Here is a 26697-nt window from a genome sequence, read left to right on the forward strand (position 1 = left end):
ATTTTACCTAAATATCAATTTTAATGCAAGTACTTGTCTGTGTATAAACTAAGATTTCAGCCTAAATCAAACCCTTAAATTATTAAAAATATGTTTTTCATAAAGTGCTGCACAACCACATAGCTGCCAGCCTCCAATGAAACCAGGATGCCCAAGTTTAATTTTCCTGGTATTTACAGCTGGCATACAGTCTTCTCACACAGCATTCTGATCGTGGTTTCTTCACAAAAGCCATCACAGAACTATCTCTTGGCACACGTAAGAAAAGAAATGAGTTATGAAAAGTTGTAAATCAACTTTATTCAGTGATAACCATCATTTAGGCATCAGCAATAGTAACTTCAACTTCTACGCCTGGTTCGATGCTGATGGAAGTGATCTGCTTGACGATCTCGGAAGGGCTGTGCAGGTCAATGAGCCGCTTATGGATACGCATTTGGAAGCGATCCCACGTCTTGGAACCCTCACCACAGGGCGTCTTCCTGGTGGTGATCCGCAGCGTCTGAAAAGCCAAACACCGGGTATTTAGCTGATGCACTGAGGGGAGTCATCTACAGTCCTATATAAAAGGATGATTGCCTACAAATACTGTGTGGTATCTATGCCATTAGAAAGTTACCTATTGGGTTATGGTCTACTGGTGTTAACACTCCTTCCCTACATATTTAATTTCATTTTAAAAATGAGTTCATTATCAAAATGAAGAGAAAAGCCCCTTCCATATCCAACATGTTTTGCACTTAACAGTTACCCTAGGTGTCAGAGCAACTTGTCAAACCATCTTTTTACACCAGGTCACCTTCAGTTTAGTAGCACTGCTTTTCATCTCATCTTTTGTTCTTTAAAAAAATACGTTTTTAAGCACACAGTTGCAGAAAGAAAATCAACTTTTAAGACAGGAAAACAGTGTCAAGTACCTTGGTGGGCATGCGAACGGGTCCCTTCACCTTCAGGTTTTTTTCCTTAGCACCTCTGATCAAGTCAGCACAGACTGAAAAAAGACATGCAATAGCTCAGGTTTGCAGCTATTTTACTTGCTTGATTTTTTAAGCAAGTATTTTAAGCAAGATGTTGGCTCAGAATAGCGTATGAGTGATCACTGCCATTCATTTAAAGCATTATCCTCATAGCCAACCACATACAACTGGAAGCGTTGTACATGTGACGTGATGAGCAAAATCATGGTGCAACAATAAGCAAAAGCCATTACTACAAGTTTATACCATATTTATCAGCCTGAAGCTCCTGCAAATATGAACTTTTCTTTACATTTTTGTTATATGATTAAACACTGGCTAAGCTAATTCCTAAACAAGATTACATTTTTTTTAAAGTACATTATAATGAACTCTTCAGAACACAAATGACAAAATATCAAGAAACCAGTGCCTTTCAGCTCTTACACATTCAAAACATGAGAACTACTTCAAAATTCTCTGTAAGAACTAAAGGGAAGAAGCTGCACTCTCTTACACTAGTCATTATGACATAAGTTCTCTTGATAATGAAAACCCCCAAAACAGTAACTTTCATTAAAAATTAAATCAGAATTTACTTTTTGATGTGTGAAGCACCTTGTGTTGGCTTTGCGAGCCAAGGCACATACAAAAAGGCAAACAGTAACATCTTTAATTACAACTGGTTTCAATAAATATTTTGCAATGCCTTACATGGCACCTATTATTCATTACTTGACAAGCCACCCAAGTAAACAGAGAAGTACTACTCACCCTTCTCCAGTGATTTTACATTGCGACTCGTCAAAGTAATTCTGATGCGATGAATCGCCACCTCTTGTTCCACAGGTGCTTTGCCAGTATCTTTGAACGCCTAAAATGTTGAAGTTACAAATATCAAACACTACAGTGAACACCAACTAAGGCTATCCACTGCCTCTTGAAAATACATTTCCAAAGTAAAGAACAATCTAGCTGTGGGACTATTTAACACTAATGACTAGAACAGCTACCTGAAGGGCATGGCAGCATAGTAAAAATAATGGGAAGAGAATGAAAGAGCAAAGTCCTAACTCTAAGGTAAAGCAATTTTTTAGCGTCTAACTGCTTCTCAAGGTGGGAAGCTGGAAGCTCTCCCTTCCCTGGTTTGCCTGTATACAGCTGGCACAAATATTCCTTTTCCTCAAAAAAAAAAAAAAAAAAAAAAAAAAAGTATTTCAGTCATCATGTATCTTTCATGTCCACACAAATGAAAGACTTGATCAACAAACCTGCAACAACTCACACTAGGAGAACAAAAAGGGGCACTTGGCCAGAAAAACTAATTCGGCCACTCAGGAAACTGATTTGAGGAGCTTATGCCATTAAATACTTGCAAATAATGGGGCGCTAACGCGAGTTAAGTGAGCTGATGAAATAGGAGTAAATAAACAGACATAGGAAGGTCTTAACAAAAGAGGAATTAATTATATATATATATGTCTCCATAAAAATATAAATAGGGGGGCTGCCCAGAGGATGGAGGCAGGCTCTTCTCGGTGGTGCCAACCAGTAAGACAGGAGACAAGAGGCAAAAACTGATGCACAGAAATTCTACCTGCACATGAAGAACTTCTTTACTGTGCGGGTGACTGAGCACTGGAACAGATTACCCAGAGAGGTTGTGTGGCGTATCCCTCACTGGAGCTATTCAAGAGCCGTCTGGACTCAATCCTATGCCATGTGCTCTAGGAAGACCCACTGCGGTTCCTTCCAACGTGACCTATTCTGTGACTGTGGAACATGGGATGTCACACAGACCATGAGGTGCTACCTGCCGCTTAAACTGACCACGTCCCCTAACGAGGGCCGCCTGCAAGGGCAGAGACACGAGGGCAGATCAGCAGCGCTCACGCTGGGCTGCGGCCGTCTCCCCTCGGCCTGCGCTTCCCCGCGGTGCCGCTCCTGAAGGGACCGGCACTACCGGGCCCAAGGCCGCCCTCCCTGCCCGCCGGCTGGGGCTGAGCCGCGGGAGCCGCCCCAGCGGCCGAGGAGCCTTTGCGCACCGCCGGCAAGCGAAGCGCTTTCCCGGGGCCGAGGGCCTGCACACGCCCGGCCGGGCGCGGCGGCCCCGCTCCCTCCCCCGTCCCCGGCTCTCCCCCGCCTCACCATGGCGGCGGCGGAGCCTTCCTGACCGACTTATTCCCGGGCTCTGGCGGCGCGGGGCCCAGCGAACAGCGGTGAGCCAGGAGGCAGCGGCGGCACAGGAGAGGCGGGCGCGGCGGCGGCGTGCCCTTATATAGGGGAGCGGCGCCGCCTCCATCCGGGCCCTGCGGGACCTTTCACCCGGCCGCCGGGCGCGGAAACACCGGGGCGGGGAGGCCAGGCCGGAGAGGCGCTGCTTCCTGCGGCCATGGTGGCCCTGGAGTCCCGGCTGGTGGGGAGTGGAGAGGGGCCTGGGGCCGGCAGCTGCTGTGCCCGCTCCTCGGGCTCGGCCCGTCCTGAGGGACACAACGCCATTCCCGCTCGGGTCCCGCGGGCATCTCGGGCGCCTGTTTGCCTTTCCGGGAGATTTCGGCATTCTGCGGGGGGGAGGGCCGGGATTGGCGCACAAGCGAGGCTGGATCGCTTCCAGAGATAGCGAGCCCGTTCCTGTCTGAGCCTTTGGGTCTTTTTGTCTTCTTTCGTTACTGAAAGCGACAGGATGAGAGGACACGGTCTTAAGGTGTGCCAGGGGAGGTTTGTGTTGAACATTAGGGATTTATTCGCATAAAGGGTGATTAGACACTGGAGAGGGAGATGGTGGGCACTGTTTCTGGAGGTGTTTAAGGAAAGACTGGATGTGCCGCGGTCAAGTTGAGCGGTGGTGTTCGGTCACAGGTTGGACTCGATGGTCCCAGAGATCTGCTCCAGCCCAGCCGATTCTGTGATTCTGTAAAGTGGAGGTGGGAGAGAAGTGTTAAATAAAAACGCTCGTTTTATTCATGCCTAAATTTAAGAACTTAGATTAATTTTATTTATGGAAGTTCCATTATCTGTTCAGGTTGGGCATTGGAGGGATATTTTTTACTGAACATTTTCTTTGATTTGGGCTGGACGGTGGTAATTGTAAGTCTTAAACCAAGCGTTTTGCTGAAAATAATGTCTGTTTCAAGTTACATCACTGGAGAACCAGGGAAATGTATTGAAATGATGGCCTATAATAGGGTCACTATGACTGCCTTTTAAAATTAATAATTAAATTCTATTTTGGAGTTCTGTCTAGGAATCATAGATGTGTATTATGTTAGCATAACTGCTGCACCTCTGGAGGCTTAGTTATTACTACAGTTACTCAAGAAAGCTTGCTTCTTATTTTAAGATGAGCTTACTTTCAGCTATCCCACTCTGCTTTAATACATATAAATATTCTTCTCCTGCCAGTTGCTTTAGAGGTTTTCATTTGGTCCTTAAACCCCATGTGATGCAGTTAGCTTTTATGTGCCAACTATTCCATTGTTTAGGCTTATTTTCACTTGGATTATTTGTACTCTTTGAAATCTCTAATTTGCTAAAATATTTTAATTCACTAATATCTACTTTGAAAGTATCAGGCTGTATTCTGATAAAGCAGCTCCAAGAAATGTGGGTACAGAAGTTGTCATCCTGTTGCTGTTTCCTGAAATGCAGCAATGTCTTTTGCCAACGGAGATCAGTACTTGAAAAATCTGTTTTGATGATAGTCGTGTTTCTCTGTTCTCTTCCTCCCTGCAATGAAAACATCGTTTAGTTCTAGTGGTTTGTTTTCTGAGGCATTTAATAATTACATATATACTGGTTTTGAACTCATACACAAGGAACCCACATTTATTCTGTTACCAGCTATTCCAGCTACTTCTGAGGAAGTTTTCCATCTAAGTGTTTTAAATTCATCACTTTTAAATACATGACCTCACACTGATCATGCTGAAGCACTTAGTTTTCCAGTAATCCAGATGGTTCCCAATCAGCAGTCCTGCTGCACTATTTACTTAGAGCTTTTATGAATGTTCTTAGTAAACTTTATTTCCAGATAAAATACTGAGCACTTTGCTGCCAAGAACTAATTCCTGTGGGATTCAATTAGAAGTATGTCTGACTGACACAGACCTGTAGCCTTAGTTTTAATCTGCTTGCTATGAACTGTATGTGCACAACTGTGCCGTTTTCTCTGTGTCCTACTGCAAAAGTCAATGTGCAAATGTGTTATATCAACACTGTTCCTATTGTCTACCAAACAAATTCTGTAATTGCATGAGAAAAAAAATAAATTCCGAAAATATACGTTTTCCATACATGTAAGCTGTGTAATTTAAGTACAATTTGCTCATTTATTTCTTGTTCCTATATGAAGAAGTTGGTTTGGGTTTGGTTTTTTCCCCCTGGGATTAAGGCGAGGTTGACTGTAAGTTCCTGAATTTGTTCCTTTCTTACTTATTTTCCTAGTATTGGCATTACCTCAGCTTTCTTTGAGATTTTTCTTTTTTTCCTGAGCTTCCCCAGATTTCTCAGAGCTTATGGAAAATCCACATTAACAGCACACAAGTTGCCTTTGCCAGCTCTTAAAATTTTTGGATGCAGGCTATCTGGAGCTGCTGATTTAAAAACCGCCTCACTTCTGTTCCTATGTTTAAGGCTTTCCATGGCTATTGTTGGAATTTTCTGATATATGTTGTTTTTCTCCACAAATGTGCAACAGAAATTTATCAAAACTTTATTTTCTTTGAAATACACTATATATCAAAAAATGCTCCTTCTGGTCATTCATGTGAGTAAAAAGCTGTTCTAAATACAACTTTTTGTTTATCTTGTATTTTGTCATTCTGAACTTCTAATTAATATTTTGTATTCTGCCTGGTTTTCCCTTGATTACATACTGCTTTTCATGCAGGTTTTTCTCCCAAACAATGCTAACTTCAGTTAAGAGATTGTGATTCTGTGACTTAAATTAATACCCAGCATCCTCTGCTTTTGAGATGAAGCTTCTAGAAATGTTTCCCTGATGTCAAGTAATTACAAAGATAAACGATTAAAAAGCAAGGCATACTTTTGACATGATTTAGTAGTCTGTAGCAGAAACAATTTGATACCTAATTTAATGATTTATCATGCAGAGTATCAGTCCATGTGCATTCAGGATACTTTCTGACTTTTGTTTTGGGGTTTACAGATTACTGTTTTGTTTCTTTTCTCTCTCTTCCTTTGTCTAGTTTGTCCTTCAGAAGAGTTGATCCTGGGATGAGCCTATCTGTGTGACAGAAGGAGCTTGTGTGCATGTAGTCCACCAAGTTTTTTGCAGTAACTTAGTGAAATGCAGATTTTTGTTTTCTTCTGGTGAATGTTGAACCTTTCTCATCCACCTTTGGCTGGGTCAAAGGACAGACATACTCCCCAGGCTTTGCAGCTTGGGTTGTGAACACCATTCATTTTTTTGGAGTAGATTTATTCTGCTTATTTCACACTGGTGGCAGGTGCCACCAGTGGATGGTTTTGGCAGGACTCACAGTAGTTTCCATAAATCTGTTATGTCACTTTTCATAGCAGTTATTTCATGTGGGCAGCTCCCTGGAAGCTGTCTTGGTTATGCCAGCCTAATACCTCTAGTATTTCCTTTCAGTGGTGATTAACATATTGTTATTTACTTGTAAATCATTTCCTTCTCCAAGGTCATTTGGATCTCACCACACTTTTAAGGGTTTTGTTTGAGTGTCTGGTCTCCAAACACCTGTGAAGCAGGGTCATACAAAGCAGGCTTCCACAAAGGTCTTCAATAGATGGTTGAGTCTCTAAACCAGTCGGGAGAAAGCCCACAAAAGCTATTTTCAACCCTTTTAAGAGAGGCTACAGCATCTGTTTGGTCTTAATTGTAGCTATCTGCTGATCCTCTTGTGTTAAGTTTCTCAGTTGTATCTTGTTGTAGAACTCTCATCCAAGTTTGTTCCTCAGCACTTAGCTTTCTCTACAAGTGTCCCAGCTAATGGAACTTCAGAAAAAAACCTGGAACTAAAAAATACCCCCCTTTAAAAGACTGATTTGTGTAGATGGGTAGCTGCTAACTGGCATTGTTCTCTGCAGGTAGCAGGCAGACAGAATGCACAGCTGGCATTCTCATATTGCACCTAGCCTGTCCATTTTACATTTTCTAAATTTTCGTGCCAATTTTAGCATAAAGCTCAGCATATAAAAATGCAACCACCTCTCAAAATACAAGGCTCTCTTTACCTTAAAAATTCCTCATGTAAGCATGGAAAACATGAAGTCTCTGATTCATAAAAAAGAGCAACTGTGCCTTGATGGAATCCTTTACTGTTGACAAACATGGCCACAAATATTGATTGTTAGAAGATGTTTTCAAGTGGGCAATTTCATTGTTATCACCACAAGCTCTTTCCTTCTAAACATGTGCTTTATGCCTGGCAGATAATACACTTGGCTTCCATTATCATTGATGTGGTTAGAGCAAAACTTCTCCCTTGACAGCCTGTTTTGCCTTGTTTTTCTGACAGATCACTGTGACAAAAAATACAAAGCTGCTGATATGCTACAGCATTTCTAGTGTCATTGAATTTGTGATACATCATTACAATATCTCTTCAAGCACTGGGGGCTGAAACAGTATTGTCTGTCTGGGAAGCTTTCAGGAGGATATTTGAATTCATCCTGTTCTAGTTCGATCTTAATTTTATTTTAATTTTTTTTTCAAATTGATGAATTATGTGTTCTCTGCTTTCCTGGAAGGCTGTTTTCTCCCCACTCCTTGCTCTGCAGATGTGATACTTCTGTCAAATCTATAATAATGAAAAAAACACCTTTTGGAGAAAATTACTGTGTAACTCACACAGACTTGATAAGCAACCAAGGTTGTTTATTGATTAGCAACATGTAATTTTCTGGTAATCAATTAACTATGTATTGTGGATCAGTATCAGTACTACAACAGAAATCACAATACCAGAGGCTTACAAACTGCTGGTAAGCACTTCAAACTTTCATACCCTTCTACAAATGATCCTACTTATATAATCACATATTTCTTATATGCACCTCCACTCTTGCAAGAAGTGTGGGTTACAATACACAGTCCCACTTCTAGAAGCCTGTGCAGCCATTCCACATACCAGAAGGGGTGAGTCCTTGCTATTTCTTCATCCTGTTAGTTCCCCCAGTCTGTACCAGGAGTGGGGTGGCAGCTACTTACCATGTTTGATGAGGAGGGTCTTGGAAATATTAGCACCTACCACAAGTTTTATTCGAATAATCACAAATTCTCATGCTGCTTTTCAAGCTTTTTTTTTTTTTTCCTCCCCCTCAAAAGGCTCTTGTTAATCTAATTCCCTGATTAGCATTTAATCTGGGAGGTCATTGTCTTAAGCAAGTTTTGTTATTATTTATTTCCTCTTAGTTTTATCAGATTTTGGGCAAACATCCTCTCAGAACATAGCAATTTGGGTATTCTGTTCACACACACTATTTATACTCATTCCTACCCTATCATTGTTGTTACCCAGGCCAGGTTACCAAGAGTGGGGGCATGCAATTCCTGTACAAAAATCCCCAGCATCAGCCCAGCGAAAGCAGAACTAGTGAGCATACAAACAGAACCATGGTTTTTTTGCATCCAGTCTTCATTTTGGAAATCACCTCAGAAGACTTCATGTGGGGTAAAGTTAATAAAGTATAAAAAATAATAAACTACACAAATCTCTCCAGTCTGGATTTGGCCACTAGAGGCAGCCCCTCTTGGCTCTGTTTGTTGTGAACTGTTTCACTTTGTGAAAGTAGTCCAAGAAGACTGCAGTATTTCTCAAAACACGTTGAAAACTTGCACCTACTCAAATAATATCTATGTGGCTCTTTGAACAGAACAAGCTGTTTTAACACCAGAATTGGAAATGGCTTCCAGGACAGAGGTCATTTTGCTGCTCTTACCTCGCTGGCTTCTCTACAGATGCTTTGTACTGAGAGTATTTAGGAACTAGTGGCACAAATTGATGCATACAAACTCTAACAATAATGTGTTATGAAAGACTTCGGAGTTGTCTTTCCTCCTCATATCTGCCTCCTGCAAAGACTTTATGGGAAGCTGCCAGCTGCAGGGTATTAGCATGGTTGGATATGTGTCCTGGAGGAAAAAAATGGTGTTTAATTTTACAGCAACTCTATTTTCCAGTATATGTTTGCCCATATGTTTTAGAGCCCAGTTAGGAAGTCACTTACCTTTTTTTTTTTTTTTTCATCCAAAGACCAGTTTAATCTAATGTAGACAAAGTATTAGGGAATTGTTTCATGGTGTTTATGCCACTGCTCTGTCATGGAACAGGGATAATTTAAGGAATGGTTCTGGCCTCACACTGCCTTATTTTTCTAAGAAGAAAATTTTCTCTTGATTTGGAATGCATCACTCCTTCATGGCTAGGTTTTTTGTTCCTGAAGTTTTTTCTTCATCTCTTTAGGACTGGTGTCCTTTTGAGATACTTTTGATCCAATGGGTTTTCAGATGGTGACTGTTTGCAAGCACAAAATTTAGCAAATGCTTGCCACAGATGATGAAGAGACTTAAAGCAAGGGGTGATTTCCACCTTGATGTTACAGGACTATTAGAGCTGGATATTAGTTGCAGCTTGCAATTTTATCTAGATTACATCCAGGTGCTGGCCTTCTGTGAGATTTGAGGTGCCCTTCACAGCCCTGGCATTGGAAAGAAAGATTAAACCAATTCAGCAATGCTTCTCCTGTTGTGAGCTGACCCTCTGTGAACTAGCCAAGCTAAATTACTCAAAAGCTGACAGAAACAGGAATAGTAACATAGAACTTAGGACCTGGAACTAAAGGAGATACTGTGGTGTTAAGGATGTGCTTTAGAAACAGGAGTTAGTAACCACTGAAGAAATCACACTGTGATTGCTCAGAACAGCTGGTCAGATCCACAACATAACATGAAAGTGATCCAAGAGGCATCAAATATGAAGAAGTTCTGGTTTCAAAGGGTTTACTAACTTCTCTACAAGGCTAATGTGGCAAAGTGGCAGCTGCAGCTTACTGCATGGAAGTTAGGAGGTTGCACTAGCAGGGCAGGAACAAGAACCATGGAGTTTGTAATATTATTCATAAAAGACCCAGAAGTTTTGTTTGAGAGAACATCTTACTAGGAGATTGTAGCAAGTCTATTAAACTTATCTTTCACCTAAATGCGTGCCAGAAGTTCCTACTTCACAAGAAGTTCCTACTTCATGAAAATGGGGCTTGTGCATGGCCTTTCACACCAGTCTACAAAATAGGGTTGTAAATATGGAATATAGTTTGCTATATTTTTCCCCTAGGAAATTATGTAAAATAGAAAAGTCTTTTTCCCCTGCAGCAATCACTTAAATAACATAAGAGCAACTATATGTAAATTAATGTGCACTAATGTGCAAACCATTGCACATCCAACATTCCTGCCTCTGTGCACAGTGAAATCCCCAGCAACAGGTTTTCCAGATGTGAATCAAAGGAAGCAGTATTTTCTACAGGTTTAAAACTGAGGAAAAGATAGTATTAACATTCAACAGGGTTGTTGTCAAGCGCTCAATTTTTAGGCAAATAAAATTAAGTATTCTGGTAAACATAGAAGGTAGATTTGAGTATGGTATACATGTCCCTTGGAAAAAAAACCAAACAAATACTAATACTTGTAATTTTTCCAGCATTATGACCTCATGTTTTTAGTTTCTGTACAAAAGACATATGTTTAAAAATATTCTTTCAATAATTATGATTGTTGGAAGTTGTTTCTGAGAGTTGTTTCTGGAGTTGTTTCAGCAGTCACTTCATCCTACCAATAGCCCCTTACTACACTGCCACAGGTGTATGTCCTTTTTGAGAGTCCCTGTACAGAGGAATAACTTATTCTCATACACTCTTGTGAAATGTTCCCGGTGTGAGGTAAAGCAAATCCCTTTGTTCTGGCAGGAACAGATGCTTATGTTAATACCTAGGAATTGTTTCTCATTTTTCCTAGGAAAAAACAAGGTGAAAGTAGCAACACACCTTTGATACAGAAAATGGAATTTCTTACTCTTAAAATCTTCCATATAAAAATAAAATTTCTTTTCCAATAAAAAAATCTACCATTACTTTTGTACTAGCATACATTGCTAAGTCATTTGTGCTACTTATATATAGCACTAACTAATCATAATTACTAATAGTGCAATTGCAGAGAAAAGGAAATAATCAGGCAGTTTGGGGACTGGTAATGGCTTGCAGAACATTTGAAGTTAGATAAGTTTTCAAGACCAGTTGGGGTTTTGGGGGGCTGGGAGTGAGAATAAGTTTATGCTTCTTTCAACAAGCCAAGAGACTACTTTGACCTGGTGGAAACACATGACCACTCTGAACTGAATCAGTGGCCTTGTCTGATTTTAAGCATTAGTTCAAGATCCTAGTTTAAGTCATGCAGGTTCCTGACAGTCCAGTGGGCAGATATCTCCAGCATACAACACAGAAAGCCTCATGTTGGTATAAATTTATTTTTCAGCGAGAGCTTCACCAATTGAAAAGGTTGTAGCAAATAGGTTTGGATTTTGGGATGTCTCCTCTCCCTGTTTCTGGCTTATCTCCTTGGCTCCTCCAGCCCCCTCCCTTGTCTCTCTGAGCAAATGCCTCTTTTGGTCAGGTAGTGCTGATTTTTATGATTAGGACACTTTTTCAAATGATGTTTGCAATTCAATATGCAACTTTTTAAACAAACTATGTGACCATGAAAACATTTTAAGAAATGTAACTACATTTGTTTCCTCTGAAAGTCAGCTGTTGGCAGGAATGATATATTAAACTTCAGAAATATCTAGTTTTCCCCTTTCAATCAGAAAACATTTAATAGCATTCATTTCACTCCCAAAAGCTATACAAAGATTGACAACTTTAGGGGAGGTCTGGAGTTCTGTCACTTTCTTAACAAAGAGAAATCAGTGTGACATTCATCTAGTGGCATGTTAGTGCACTGATATATTCCTTCAAAAATTTTGCTTGTAGCTTTTGTGTTAGCTGTAAATAATTTTATTGGAACTGTTGGATAAGAGAAAAACAACGATGTGGAAAAGGTGTATGGTATCTCTCTAAACTTGTTGTATTTTGTAATATATACTATTAACTACTGTTAAAAAAATCCAGCCTCCCCAGCCTATTAGTTCCCTTATTTACATTCAGGTTTTTTACAATCTCTGTTCAGGTGCAACTTTCTATACTTGTCTCTGGGATCAGCTTCATTTGTGCCATATCTGAATCAGAACCCTTCCACCATTTTTAAGTGGCTGAGAAAAATACACAGCTTGAAAATAAAACTGGTTTTCCTTCTGCCCATTTACATTTCCAATTTGCAGCCTACTTTGCTCTTTGTAGCCTGGCACATGTGCAGTAGAATATTTATTAAGTTATGAATTGCCCTATTATCCCAGGTGCCCTGCAAAGGCAAATGCAATCACCTCCCTGCTCTGCTGAACACTCAGGCTATTGAACTTCAGGGTGGGTCGACAGCAAAACTCAGCCTCGTGCCCAGAGAAGTCCAGGGGTGGATGGTGGTGCCTCTACTGTCAAATTGTCCCATGGCATCCTTAGCTACTGGCAGACTGGGAGAGGTGCCAGTAAAATTTTGTGTTCCATTTGCCTTCTTTAACTGGTTTTAAGGCTTTTCTTTGACAGGCAGACAAATATTTGGCAGCTGGGTTAAGTGAAGCATAGGAAGAGCCTGTTTGAGTGCTGCATGAAGGCATTTACAGCAGATAAATAGCTAGAACAAAGTAAAAGTAGAATATTCCATGTACAGTGAATTTTAAAAATAACCATTCATTTCCTATCCCTATTTTCATCTTGTTGTAGATGAAATTATGTACACAGATGCAAAAATTGATATACAAATCAAATAGTAAGCATCCACTTAAGTCCCACTGAATTTACAGATATTTGTGGTATATTGTGTTAAACAGTTTTTGTTTGTTTTCTTTGCTGTGGTATATCTTACCACAGAATACAGAAGCAACCCATACTTCTTCAGACTTATGTTTTCATGCTTTCTATCCTACCTTCTGAATTGAGGATGTTTCCCCTTCCAAGTTATGGAGTATTTTTATTATTTGAAAATAGCCATGTTGCCACTTTCTTTCTGGGTTGAGATTAAGCATAATTTTAAAAAAATTAAAAAAAAAAAAAGTAGAAAGAGGAGCAAACAACAGAACAAGCCAAATAAAAAGCATAGCATCAAGCATTGTATCTTATGCTAACTTCTTTTAAAACCTATTATGAAATGTCTCTTGATAGTTCTACTCGGGATCCAAGACATTAAATCTTCAGTAATAGCTACAGTAATTTAAGATTAATACAGAATTATAAGCTTCCATGCTTTTTCTTTTCCTGATTTCTCATTTTTTGTAGAAACTCTTTATTACAATCGCATGGTTCTCATACTTCTATCCAACTTTTCTCATCTTTCTTGCAATCACTTAACTGCTAAAATAATTGTTGCTCTTCACAGAACTCAGGATAGCACGCAGAAGTTGATTTTCATTGTAAGGCATGAAAAAAAAATAATTTTGACCTCAAACCATTCCAGCACTAATTGGTATTGGCCATTATCTGAGGATGCAGTTTGATTTAAGTAAAATCACATGAAATCTCTTAAGCGCGTCCTGTCAAGCTTTACACGTGTGGCCTTTGGAGGAGGAAGAAGAGACGTGTATGGGGGGATTGGGATGGTGAATGCCATTTGTTGCAAAATGAAAGAATAAAAGGCCAGAATTAACTAATTTTAACTCATGCTTTCCCTTAGTGGACAATGCTGTTTGTATAACCAAGAAAGCACAAAATGCAACGCTCTAATATGGGTAATGTGCCCAGGGCTACTGCTGTTGCTTACTACCCATGAGAATGCAAGCACTTCACAGTATCTTCTTTAGATGTACTTTCCAAAATTAGGAAATGCAACCAGGTTTGGTAGTTAGCTACTGGGATATTAATGAGGAAGGGCTGAAGTTTCCCTGCAGGCTGTGGTTACCGCAGACTGCTATGAGGCAGGAGCTAACCCACCCAGTGTTGAATAGTTAGCTCTCAGTGCTGCCAAGCTGGAAGACTGAAAGACAGCTTGGGCTGCTTAGGGACAGAGAACACAAAACAAAACAAAAGGCAGCTCACCTTGAGAAGCTGGCTACTGTGACATGGCATCCCAGGGTCCCAGAAACAGCACTTAGGTTGCTGCTGCTAAAAACAAAACACCAAACAAACGAAACAAACAAAAGTAAACACCAGAATAGTTGAGTTTCCAAGGAAAATGATGATATCAAGCTGTGAAACTCAGTTAATAGTAAGACATGAGAGATCTGAGCTTTACATTTACCACCTGAGAGAAATGAGGCTTTGTTCCTTCCCCAGAACACAGTCAAGATGCAGGGTGATTCGTATTTGAGGAGTACACTGTTATTTGATGTTCTTAGCATCAGATAACCTATGCCTTGAATAGAGCATACCTGGCCATCAAAGACATTCCAATACCACCATTTCCGGACTTCCACTGATGCTGCATCATCTGAATCTGTGCAGTACTTCAATAAATTTTCTGTTTAGGCTGATGAAGCCACTGGCAATCAGTTCCAGAAACAAAGAGAATAAATAAACTAGGTACAAGTAGCCCTTAAGGTTTTTAACTTATAAGCATGTCTTGCTAAACATCTGGAACTGTGTTGCATACATATTTATAGGGAAGGAGAGATAAAGGACAAAACGAGTTTATAGAAAGGAAAAAATCTGGATGAACAGAATCTCCTTAAGAGTTGTGACAATTGTCTGCAACTGCTCTGCTAGCATCATGTGCCTGCTACTAACACTTTATTTGGAGGTATGCAAGTGTGACAAAGTTAAGAGCAAAATGCAGCTACACTCATTAGCTCATTCCCACTTTAGAAGCAGGAAAGAATCTTTTAAAAACCTGAAGCTGGGTCCAGATGAAGAAAACAAAAAGGATAAAAGTCTGGTGGGTTACATATAAAAATAGAGGGGAAAAGCATCTTCAAGGATGTTGAACATAAACTAACATAAACTCCATCATTTTTTATTTTCAGAATCAAGAACAAGGTATCTGCCAAGACTCTCTGGGAGGTCTGTTGTCAGGTTTTTAAAAGAAAAACCAAACAAAAAATCCTCCCCCCAAAAGATCAAGACTACCCCCACCTAAACATTTTAACCTGTTTCCCCCCCAAGACAAGGCCATGGAGAAGAAGCAGAGTGATCCTTGTGTGTACATTGTCTCTGAAGGAAACACAAAATAGGCTCAAGCTAGAAGGATTTCTGTAGGACAACTCAGGAGATGTCTGAAATTCAAACATCTAAAAATGTTATTATAATTGTGGAACATCTGTGGTAAAAGTGACCTCTGGAGGTCATGTCTAGTCCAGCCCCCTCCAGAACAGGGTCAGCTAGAGCAGCTTATTCAGTACCATGTTAAGTTGGGTTCTGAATATCTCCAAGATGAGGACTCCATCCTTCTGAACAACCTGCTACAGTGTTTCATCATCTTCACAGTAAAAATGTTTTCTCTTCCATTTAAATGGGCTTTCCTCTCCTTCTATTTGTGTCCACTACATCTAGGTCTGTCACTGAGCAGCACTGAGAAGAGACTGGCTCCATATTTACTGCCTCTCATCAATATTTCTACAAATTGGTAAGATCCTCCTGAGCCTTCTTTTTCCAGACTGAACGACCCCATCTCTCAGTTTCTCCTCATACAGAAGTTCCAATCCTTTGATCAACTTAATGGCCCTTTGCTGCACTCCTGGTCCAGTACTTCCCTGACTTTCTTGTTCCAGCAGAGTTCTGAGGCGACCACATTGCCCCAGATGTGTCTCACCGGGGCTGAGTGAACACCGGGGAATAGTCTCCTCTAGCAGTGAGTGCTCTGAAGAGCTGGCAGCGGTTTTTGGAGTGCACCCCAGATGCTGTTGGCCGCCTTTGCCGCAAGGGTGCATTGCTCGCTCATGTTCAGCTTGGTGTCTGCCAGCAGCTCCAGCTCCTTCCTGCAGAGCTCCTTCCCAGCCGCTCGGCCCCGGGTGCGTCCTGGTGCTCGGGTTATCCAGCACCACGGGCCAGGCGCTGCAGTTCCCTGCACTGCCTGCCATCGGCACATTTCTCCAGCTTGGGAATGTCTGTCTGAACACCAGCACAACCGTCCAAGACAGCGACTGCTCCATCCAATGCTGTATCACGGCAAATGTGCAGGGGGTGCTCCATCCCATCAATCTCTGGCATACACCACTAATGTCTGGTCTCCCACTGGACTTCATGTCACTGATCACAACCCTCTGAGCCCAGTAGCTCAGCTAATTTTCAGTTTCCACTGTTTTGTCAGTACTTCATCAGTTTCTCTGTGAGGATGTAATGGGGAACAGTGCTAAAAACCTCCCTAAGGTCAAGATGAGCAACCACCACTGCCCTCCAGCAGCCAGTAATCTCATAGCAAAAGGCTACTAAGTTGGTGAAGCATGATTTCCTCTTCATAAATCACTGATGTCTACTCCCAATCACCTTTTTGTCCTTTGTATGTTTACCAATGATTTCCAGAGTTATTTGTTCCACCAGTTTTCTGAGGATTTAGATGAGATTGACTGGCTTTAAGTTTTCCAGTTCCTCCTTCCTGGCCATCTTGCAAAAGAAGTTGTATTTGTTTTCTTTCAGACTTCAGAATTCTCTCCTGAGCACCATGACCTTCCAAAGATAGGCAAGAGTTGCCTGGCAATGACATTGCCAAACTCCCTCAGCATTTGTGAATGGATCACATCAGGGCCTCTGAACTTTTGTACATCTTGTTTGTTTCAGTGTTCCCTACCCTGATCCTTCTTTACCAATAGCAAATCTTCCTTGCTTCAGACCTCACACTGTTCTCTCAACTCTTGCATATTTATTATTTATGTTTGAGTTTAATCAGGAGCTCCTTGTTTATCCTTGGAGGCAACTTGTCACCTTTACCTGATTTCCTGCTCATAGGGATAGACCAATCTTGAGCTTCAAGAAGGCAATCCTTGAAAATCAACCAGGTGTTGTTGGTGCTTCTCTCCAGGATCACATCCCAGGGAAGTCTTCAAAATAATAAATTTTTTAAAAAGACTTCCCAGGGAAGTCTTAAAAAAATAAATTTCCTAATTACATGAGTGACATCTCTACAAGATACATTAGCAGATTCTGTATTAAAGGAAATAAAGATACATAGACATGATTTGTTTAGAAGGAGCCAATATTGCTTGCATTCAAAGAATTGCACTTCACAGTTGCACAGTTGGATTGTATTGGAATTCTTTAGGAGCACTAACAGCGTGTAGATAAGGCACTGATTGATACGTTCCCTTAGGGTTTCCAAAGGTATTTGAAAAATCCTTCACTGCAAACTTTTGAAAGGTTCTAAGCAGCCACATTTAGGAGAGAAAACCTGGGGCTGGATAAGTCAAAAGATAGGCACAGGCAGTAAAATTGTCAGTTCTCTCAGCAGGAGAAAGTGCCCACTGGTGTTTCAGGGATCCTCTGCTGCCCAGCACATCCACAAATGAAGTACAAGAAGGGGAGCCAGAAGATAAACAAATTTGCTGATGGTGGAGTTATTTAACTGCAAGGGCCAACTACAAACTGGCAGAAAGAAATTCATGGTATATTGGTGTAAAGTGAGGCAAACAGGCAAAATTATCATCATCACATAGAACCAAGGATTCTGAACTGTTAGGCTGGAGATACTTCTCAATTAGTATTAATCAGAGCTCATTAGCAATCAAAACAAACTTGAAGTTAATAAAAAGGAAACCATCATTATGACAGCAGAGTATGGTGTGCCTGCATCTTAAGTGCTGTGCAGAGTTCTCTCTCACACTATCAAAAGAGAACCCCATAAAATTGACAGAAACATCTGCAGAGCTGATTATACTTCAAGAGTAGATCTTGGCCATTCAGTATCCTTCTGTCAAGTACAACAGAGAATTTGAAGGGTGCTTGATTTTTCACAGAGGCTCAAGTAGCACTTGTTGATGCTAAAGTATCATTAACCAAAAAATCAGTTTTCTAGCAGTATAAGCAGCAAGCTTCCTAGACTGGCAAAATAAATACAACACATCATTAAGGAACTAGTAAAAAAAAACTAATTCCATTTTTTATTCTTTTGAAAGCTGCAGAAATATTTTTATTTAAGGCTTCATGTTAAGGTGAGGCACATCAATGGCTTTATCTAAAATTTTATCTTGCATGCCCTCAGCTAATCATTTCAAGAGGTAACTGACTTATTATGATAACATCTATGAATGTACTTTTTTATTAAATAAGTTATACAACACTCACAAAAAAAAGTTCTGGTTCCATAGCATAATTATTTTGACAGAGAAACACAGGAAACTGTTTCCAGAATTGACTTCAGTGTTTTTTATTCCAGCCAGCATTTTCTATTTCCGCTTAAGGGGGACAGAAAACCAAGAAATAGTTAAGCTTAGATATGCTTTATAAACCATTAATTTCAATTACCAACCCAAATACCATAAAGACCTACAGAATCATCTCAAATTCACATAGTTGCTCATTTCCAGGATTTCACGGGGCTAAGAACAGATGTGTGTCAGAAATCAGGAAACTGGCTCAATTCCTTTGGGATTCTTTTTTTCCAGAATGGAAGCAAGGGGGAGGAAGGGTAAAGAAGAAAAACAATTTGACTGAAACATCACTCTTTCTCCTGTCTTAAAAAGAAGTAGAGGCTTTGAGCAGAATGGCAATATCAGCTATAACAGGCAGCTCCAGATAAGGGTTCAGATGTATAATTATCAGTTCTGATAAGTCAGGGATCAGAGCTTTTTGTCTTCAGCATTGCCTACAGCACTTCCTTTCCCAGACACACTACAACCAGATTAGGAAAGATAGCAGATAAGACACAAGCAGTACAGAGGATAGTTCAATAGTGTATGCTTTGAGCACCAGCAGAGGAACATTATTACTGCTGTAAGCAAACCTCCTTTTCAGTGCTTCCAGTATCTTGTCCAACACTGAGCCATGCATTATGAAGCACAAATAATCCTCTTTTTCCCCCCTTTTTTAAAAACTACTCTCCACAAAATGTTCTTATAATACATCAGAATTTACACTGTTCCAACTAGCAAGTTGCTACTAACACACCTGACAGCAGGGAAGTCTTATAAAAAGGACAGGTTGTTAATGCACTTTGTTGATCTTAGTAGCCTTAGACTGACAAAAAGGTTCTTTATTTCAAGGACTATGTGAGTAGTTCAATTTCAGTAAGTATGCTGCTTCTGATATGAAGTACATCAAGGAACAATAAATACACCACTGACACTCTATCTATATTTCTGCATTCATTGATTTATGATACATACTAATTCCTTGATAAATGAAGAAGAGAAGCTCAAATGCACTACCCCAGCTGGCATCAAGAACTACTCATATTTGACATTTTAAAAATATCATGAGGTATTATATATAAAGAGCCTTCCAAAAGAAGACCCTTATTTGTACTTCACTTACAACCAACAATTTTTCTGCACATCACAGTGAGTAAGGCAGCACGTAACTGATAAACCAGAAAAAAGTTATGTCTGCCAACATCTTCATCTTTGCCTCTATCCCCTTCCAGAGTAAAACCCCACAGTATCATTAAGTCTCTTTATTTTTAATTTTCTTATATCAAAACAGTTTGGATTCTTTCTTTTTCAAGTATAAAAAAACAGCAACAAAGCCTTTAGATCACACAGGGGCTAAATCAATTACGTTCAGAGGAAGGGTGGAGGGAAAGAAAAGTCGACAAAAGTAATATAAAGAGTCCTGAGTTTTCCTATTGGCTCTGCTTGAGGGCCCTGAGGCTGGGAAGCAGCTGGTCTGCACTCAGACGCTCCTCTGCATTGGCCTTCCAGCAGCAGCTGATGATGCTCTGCAGTGTCTGTCCCACCGGGGACTGCTGGAACACCTCGGCAGCCAGCGAGGGACGCAGGTTGTAGGCGACCACGGCATAGAGCACGTACTGCCGCTCCCCCAGGTACGGCTGCTCCCGCATGACAATCTGCCAGAGGGTGATGGCAAACGAGTAGATGTCTGCTTTGGCAGTGACCCTCTCCCCCTTGAGGAGCTCAGGGGCACGGTGTGTGTACGTGCCCCCTTGCTGGCAAACATGGGTGCTCTGGGACAAGCCCTTCTCCAGTTTCTGGGAGCACCCAAAGTCTCCGATCTTGCACGCTCCCTGCTCGGTGATGAAAATGTTTGCGGGCTTCAGATCCAAGTGCACAATGTCCTGTGAGTGCAGAAAGGCTAAGCCTGTCATGATGTCACAAGAATAGCACACGGTCTCTTCCATGCCCAGGGCCTTCCTTCCGCATCCTCCTTCATCGTCTTCCCCTTCTCTCCATGCACCCCCAGTGCCATAAATTACATGGTGCAGAGTGATGTTACCCACATACTCCATGATGATGGTGCCCAGGCTGTTCTCGCTGGCTGGGGCACACGTGCTGGCAGCCACCACACGTACCACATTATCGTGCTGGAGTTGGGCCACGTTCAGCTCAGCCCAGAAGCTCTGCCGCGACGCCAACCGGTTTTTGCTGCTCTTCTTCACCTGCTTCACAGCCACCGTTGCACCATGGTAGGTGGCTTTGTAGACAGAGCCAAAGCCCCCAGATCCTAAGGGCTGCAGGAGGCAGAGCTGGTCCCAGTCAATGGAGTACCAGGACAGGCGTGGAGGCAAGCGATGAGTCCTGGCTGAGGAAGCTCCCCCCAGAAAGCTTTTGCTGTCTTTGCCAGGGATAACTAAAGGGCTGCTGCAGGGGCGCAAATTTGCAGAGGGGGAATACTCAAAAGAAAGAAAACAATTAAGAGGAACAGGTGATGGCATAATATGAAGGAGAAAACAACAGGCAGCTACTAAGACAGAAAACTAGAAAGCTTCCCTGACAGAAAGGACTCTCACTGGCTTCCAAAGCTTTTTATCCTCCCTTCACCGTTTTCCCTCCCTCCCCCAAATGAACTGCATCTGTCACAACTGTCAGAACCAAATCAGATTCACCTGGAAACACTCTTCTCCAGCCCTGAAGCAAATCTCTATGAAGTCAAAGCAAATGGATTTAAAGCTAAAAAATAAACTCATAAGTATTTCGCATCATTTCTAATCTCAAAAGAAAAATAAATATGTTCTGCCTATTGAATGCCTCTAGCAAAATGCCCCAGGAGTAAATAAAGCAATGACTGGTGAATGCATTACACCATGGCTCCAGGCAGGAATGATCAGCATCAGGTGCATTAAACAGCTCAAAGTCTTTGTCAGTGGAAGCAGCTGAAGTGGCGACTGCTAAAGTTTGATGAAACTATGGCAGGTGTAGATATAAAAGAGTGTTTATAGGAACCTACCACTTAAACATGTCTGGGGGACTGGTTTGGGTGCTCAGCTTTGCCTGTGTAGGACCGCAACCTTAATAGCAGCATAAAGACAAATTATTGTTCTGTATCATCCTTTGGATACAGTAACTAGAATTACACATAAATATTTGGTCATCTTCCCATCACACCCCATGCAGTACTACAGGTGTGTGTTTCTGGATCCTTAGAAAAATCATTGCTGAATTTACGGGGCTGTTCTGGCAGAAATCAAAGAAACACAATTTTCTGTTAGTGGTCCATGTGGTTTTTAAAGGGTTTTTTTGAATTTTGACCCTCTCACATATTTGCAGTCCTCATGCTAACTGCCACACTGTTTGGTACCTGCTGTACTGCTGGATAGCAGAGCACCCTCATGGGACCTATACAGTTAAGGATTTCTGGATATTCCACTATCTTTCTGTACACGTTGATAAATACCTTGGAGAACTTGGAAGCCATTTCCTACCTCCTCAATCTTCCTCTGGATGTCAGATTTTTTCAGTACAGATTCTGCCATGGGGCTTCAAACTGACAGTGCCACCTTCTCCAGGGTTTATCTCTGGGCAGCACAAACTCTGCAGGCACTTCCTACAGGGGTTTCCTGGTGTTTTCTTTTCATTTTTGTTGTGTTTTTTTCCTTCTGGATGAGTAAAATGCAGCACAGGCTGCTGAGGGGGGGTTCAAGGTTTTCACCCAGACCATGTGCAAGCAGAACTGGAGTGTTCTCCACCTTGAAATGGGTTCAGTTGTTCACCTTAACACACAAACCTCTTGTCACAAAGTCATCTGACCCTCCCTGAACTCCCGATCAGCTCGACCAGAGGGTTTCAAGACATCACTTATCAATGAATCAGTGATGGGAGATCTTTCCAGTACTGAGATTTAGGACAATCAGGATAAATTTGCTGCAGCAATTCACAGAGATGCAAACTTGGACCACAGATGAACGGGAATGGAGAATTTGGGTTATCCTCTGGCACTGTGAAACAGACAGGCTGGGGAAGACCTAGATAAATAGGTGCTAATAGGACTTGTTAACAAGTGAGAGCCTAAGGGATGCTAAGAGACCTCGCAAGGGCCGTGGGTGGGACAGTTCCTGCAGATAGGACCGCCTGACAACACAAGGCTCCTCTTCCCTGGCCCCTCCCAGAAGGGTTTCTGGCAGTGCAAAGTCCCCAGGACCCATCAGGATCCATGTCCCGTGAGCTTTCCCTTGCACAGTGTGGGATAGCCAAGTAACACCCTGCTGCTAGCCCTGCTTCGGGACGTCTCTCTGGCTCATCATCAGTCACACAGGGATGTTTTGGGGGTGGGAGAGGACCAGAGGATCTTTAGTGTAGTTTTAAATATGTGGTGAAATCAGCCATGGAAACAACAGGTATTAACTTTCCTCTCTTGAGCAGCACTACCATATTCAGCTTGTATGTAGAAGTCTTTCCAATCTTTGCAGAGAATGTCTTCCAGGCAGCTGAGCTGTGATGGAGATGAAAAGCTGCAGAAAGTGAATGAAGCTACTCTCTCAGAGAGAGAAAATACTTTTATGCCCATTTTCTGCTAGTAGGACTCCAATTCTTCAGCTGGCTTCTGTGCCATAGAGCATATATAAAAGCTCTAGAAAGACATTTCTGCTCTGAATTCTCCAAGCCTGTTTTCACCAAGTTACGGTGGCAGTGAAGTTCAAAGGGAAAGCTGGGTGTGGGGAGGCACAGGTAGAAGGATGTGTGGATGAGAAGACGGAGCATAGACCTGTAAAGCTGACAATTGTAGCAGCCTATCTGATGTTTGTGAATGCTATAAAACAGAAAGAAAAATCTGTGTTCATAACATAGACATGATTAGGGCTGTTTCCAAATTTATTTGATTGAAATCACATTCAAAAGGATATATCAGACCTTCCAAATTTTTATTTCCAAACTCCATGTCCTCATCTGTCAGTTGTCCTTTTGTTACCATTTCAGGTAATTTTCTTGTTACCCTTTTCTGTCAGAAATCTTTCTGGTTTGCCATGCCATGGTAGACATCGCTGTATTGTTCTTGGGGAATACACTGAACTTCTGAACAGGAAGAGGGGCATTCTTTGGGATGTAAAATGCCTCAATGTAATTTACTGCTCTGCCTCAATCTTACGGCTGAGGATCAAAGCAAGGGAACATCCAGAGTCTTTCAATGTGAACATGATTAAACCCAATTTAAATGCAAGCAGGATTTTATTCTTAATGAACACTATTTTCCTGTGAGCTGTTGGTAATTTGGCCCAGGGGCTTCCCAGGGGCCACAATTGCTGTAGGATGTCTGTGCTAAGCCCTGTTTAGCTCTGGCATTACCACAGGTGAGGCTGGGGAGCCACTGCAGAGGGGAGCAGGGCTGCTGGGGACACACTGCCCCTTCCCTCCCAGCCACCCTTCCCCAGGGCAACCCTCAGCAGCCTCCAACCACACAGTTCCCATTGCACTGCCTTTTCCATCAGGGAAAAGGAAGCTGTAGGAGCCAGAAGTCATCAATACAGAACACAATAGGAACTTTTATAAGTGACAGGAGGGAAGCACACAGTCTGTGTGCTGTCCCATGCAATATGTCACAATAAACCACAATAAACTACAATAAACCACAGCAGCAATGGGTTTGTTCCAAGCTTGTGTGTTGTATTTCTTGCAAACAAAACGTACCTGTGCATCCAGTGCTGTACCAGCTGCCCAACCTAGTCTGTGCTTCTGGATGAGAAAGAATACAGAATCTCACTCGGTTCCCCCATTCATATTTAATTTACATAGCAGGAATACAGAAACTCTTTGTTGGCCATTGCTCTTAGTTACTACTGCTGTTTCTGGTCACTGGACAGAAGTCAGCCCCGATACCAAAGGCCTTAAAGGCTGGCATGGATACAGCACATGGCACAACACAGGGCATGTACCAAACACCAGTTTTGTTTTCATCAAGGTGCATTGCTCTCATGGTTAATAGTGATTGTCTAAAACAGGAGAAGGACAGGGCTGGGGATCGGACCTGACTTCAGAGAGTTTAGGAGTGTATAGTTATACATCTGTCCTCAATAATTACTTTATTTCTTTGTACATTTGGTTGTTGTACCATGAAACAATCCCTTGAAGGCTTGGCTATCCAGAGGCTTCTAAGAACTGCCTTACAATATAGAGGTAGCACTGTGTTTCTATTAGGTGACTTTGTAACCTTGCTAAAGCAGCCAAATGTAGCTCTTCAGTACTTAAATTACAGTCCTACTCAAAGCAAGACAGTTCCATAGCCTGTGGCTCAGTGACTTCTGAGGGGTTTTCTTCTCTGTTTGAAACCAAGAGTTTTCTTTTTTCTCCTTTAAGTTAGTCCCTCTGATCTCAGCTTAGGATTTGATGTTGAATATACATTCTCCTCATGTACAGAGTTCCATAGTCCAAGCGTTGTTCCCAGTCCCACCTCACAGACCTCAAATGATATTCAGAGTTGCCTGAAAGGAATTCTGATATCATCAATTGCACAGGTGTTAAGTGATAGCATTGTCTGGAGCCAGTCCCTACAGAGGCTTGCTCTGGAGACAAGCCACTGATTAACCACTTTTTCTTTTTCTTTTTTTTTTCTTTGCTACAAGAACAAGCCAAAAAAGAATCCAGTTCATGTTTCAGAGTTTGGCTGTTTTGGTGAGAAAAATGACACCTTGGAGCCACAAATACAAGCAAGTTTTCATTAAAGCAGTGAAAGGTAAACCCAAATGCAAGGAAAAAATACATCTGCAAGAACTGTGATGCTGTTTTACTGCTGAGACATCATAATAATAAACATTTTAAAAGGTTAAACCTTAGTTTATAAATAATAAGATCAAGTTTCAAACACACATTGCCAAACAGCTGTTTGATGCTCTTCTCCCTTCACGCTAAGGTTACTCCATGTGTTCAAGAGCACAAAGCAAAGGCTCTCCTTACCTGAACACACTGAGGTTTTAGCTGCAGGCACTGGAAAGGCAGGTGAGGTTTCACAGCTAATTTACAGGGGTCTCAGTGACCAAGGTGCACCAGGCATAACAATCTGAGACCTGCTGCTGTAGATTAATACCACAATTTCAAAACAGCTCCTTGTGACAACATAAAAGAATCCAAACTTGGGATAAAGACAATGAAATGCAAACTACAGGCTCTCACCCACAGCAGTATTTCCTGGCCATGCAAAGACAGATAGCTATCCTGGCTGGTTGAGTGCTGCCACATGGCAGGCACCTTATACAGTATTTTCAGCCAAACTGTCCAAGACTGGTTTTGCAGTCTTGCCCCTGGAGCAAAGCTGACTTTGCTGGGTCACAGGGAGATGCCAAATATAGAGGAGGAATTTAAGACTTGTAGCTTTAGGACAGCTTCAATGCTCAATGAGAAAGAAATAATCACAAGGACTTGGGGGAGGGGGGGTAATGTTAGTGCTAAGTCTAGTGCTGGGAGGCTGCTGCTTTGCCAGGTACATGGATTTAATGCTGATGCCCAGACCGATGTTTAAAGGGGTGAGTCTCTCCCAGGAGCTTCCACAATCCCAGTAACACAGATCATGCCCAGCTTTGTGATGTATGTTAAATACATTGCCATAGCAAATGTGGTGGCTTCCCGCAAGCATCGCCTCTTTGGATAGATGTAGAGGGGAAGGGGCAAGACAATCGGCTAAATTTGGTGGCTCTGAAGTGGCCTGGGTACTCTGGTGGGGCAGAGCAAATTCACAGAGGTTGCCTTAAGTTGAAGGGTTTTAAGCCCAACATTAAAATGGGTCATACGATTCAAGTCCGTTATTTCAAGGCTTTCAGTCAGTAAGCAGAAGCTTCTTGTAAAAATACTGCTGAATTCAGCCTAAGCTGAACAGAACACATAAACTATGGGGCAACCCTGTAATATTTCCTTGGTATAAGGAGTCCAACACTGACAAAATAAAAGGAGACTATTTTCAGGTGAGACTTCAGAAAGTTTGGGACTTTAGTCTGTGTTTATTTGTAATGAATGTTTGATATTTGATAGTCTTATGTTACAGCTCAGATGTTGCTCACTTATAGCATGCCCCCAAACCACACAAAGCCTGAATTTTATTTTTATTTTCAATATAAGTACTTGTGAAGGAACTTTAAGTATTTACCCATGACCATATGTCTAACAATTTAACACAAAAGCTAGTAAGCCAGAGTTGAGCCTAATTTGAGAGGAACAGCATGCACAACTTCTCTGCTGAAATTGTATCTAGGACTACACAAGGACAACTGACAAACACCTTCCTCACTGGAGTCTGTGCACCCTTTAGATAAACTGCTGTTTCTCATAGATTAATCAAGTAATTGGAAGAAGCTCTTCCAGCTTGCCTGGGA

General features: G+C 41.6%; 2 protein-coding genes and 1 non-coding gene across 3 annotated transcripts; all 3 read right to left on the reverse strand.

Moving 5' to 3' along the window:
• Positions 1-275: 275 nt before the first annotated feature.
• RPS20 (ribosomal protein S20) lies at positions 276-3229 on the reverse strand. The gene is made up of 4 exons (XM_015618129.2): positions 3105-3229; positions 1731-1830; positions 918-991; positions 276-502 (listed from the first exon to the last, which is right to left on the reverse strand). Exons 1-4 carry the CDS (start codon positions 3105-3107, stop codon positions 320-322), a joined length of 360 nt encoding a protein of 119 aa, XP_015473615.1. The 5' UTR covers positions 3108-3229; the 3' UTR covers positions 276-319.
• LOC117243999 lies at positions 1070-1133 on the reverse strand. Its single transcript, XR_004496280.1, has one exon. It is a non-coding gene; the product is annotated as a small nucleolar RNA U54 (small nucleolar RNA).
• A 15121-nt stretch (positions 3230-18350) lies between the features above and the next one.
• MOS (MOS proto-oncogene, serine/threonine kinase) lies at positions 18351-24390 on the reverse strand. The gene has a single exon (XM_015618126.3). It carries the CDS (start codon positions 20836-20838, stop codon positions 19789-19791), a length of 1050 nt encoding a protein of 349 aa, XP_015473612.1. The 5' UTR covers positions 20839-24390; the 3' UTR covers positions 18351-19788.
• Positions 24391-26697: the final 2307 nt, after the last annotated feature.

The sequence above is a fragment of the Parus major genome, chromosome 2 (assembly GCF_001522545.3).
Source record: "Parus major isolate Abel chromosome 2, Parus_major1.1, whole genome shotgun sequence".
Classification (NCBI taxonomy): domain Eukaryota; kingdom Metazoa; phylum Chordata; class Aves; order Passeriformes; family Paridae; genus Parus; species Parus major.

Bases quoted from the DNA above. Each gene is read 5' to 3' on its own strand.
- MOS (XM_015618126.3), bottom strand. From the start codon at position 20,838: ATGCCATCACCTGTTCCTCTTAATTGTTTTCTTTCTTTTGAGTATTCC.
- RPS20 (XM_015618129.2), bottom strand. The intron at 992-1,730 runs GTGAGTAGTACT...GTCTTTTTTCAG, and splicing joins TGTAAAATCACTGGAGAAGG to TCTGTGCTGACTTGATCAGA. The intron at 503-917 runs GTACTTGACACT...TTGGCTTTTCAG, and splicing joins CCGTTCGCATGCCCACCAAG to ACGCTGCGGATCACCACCAG.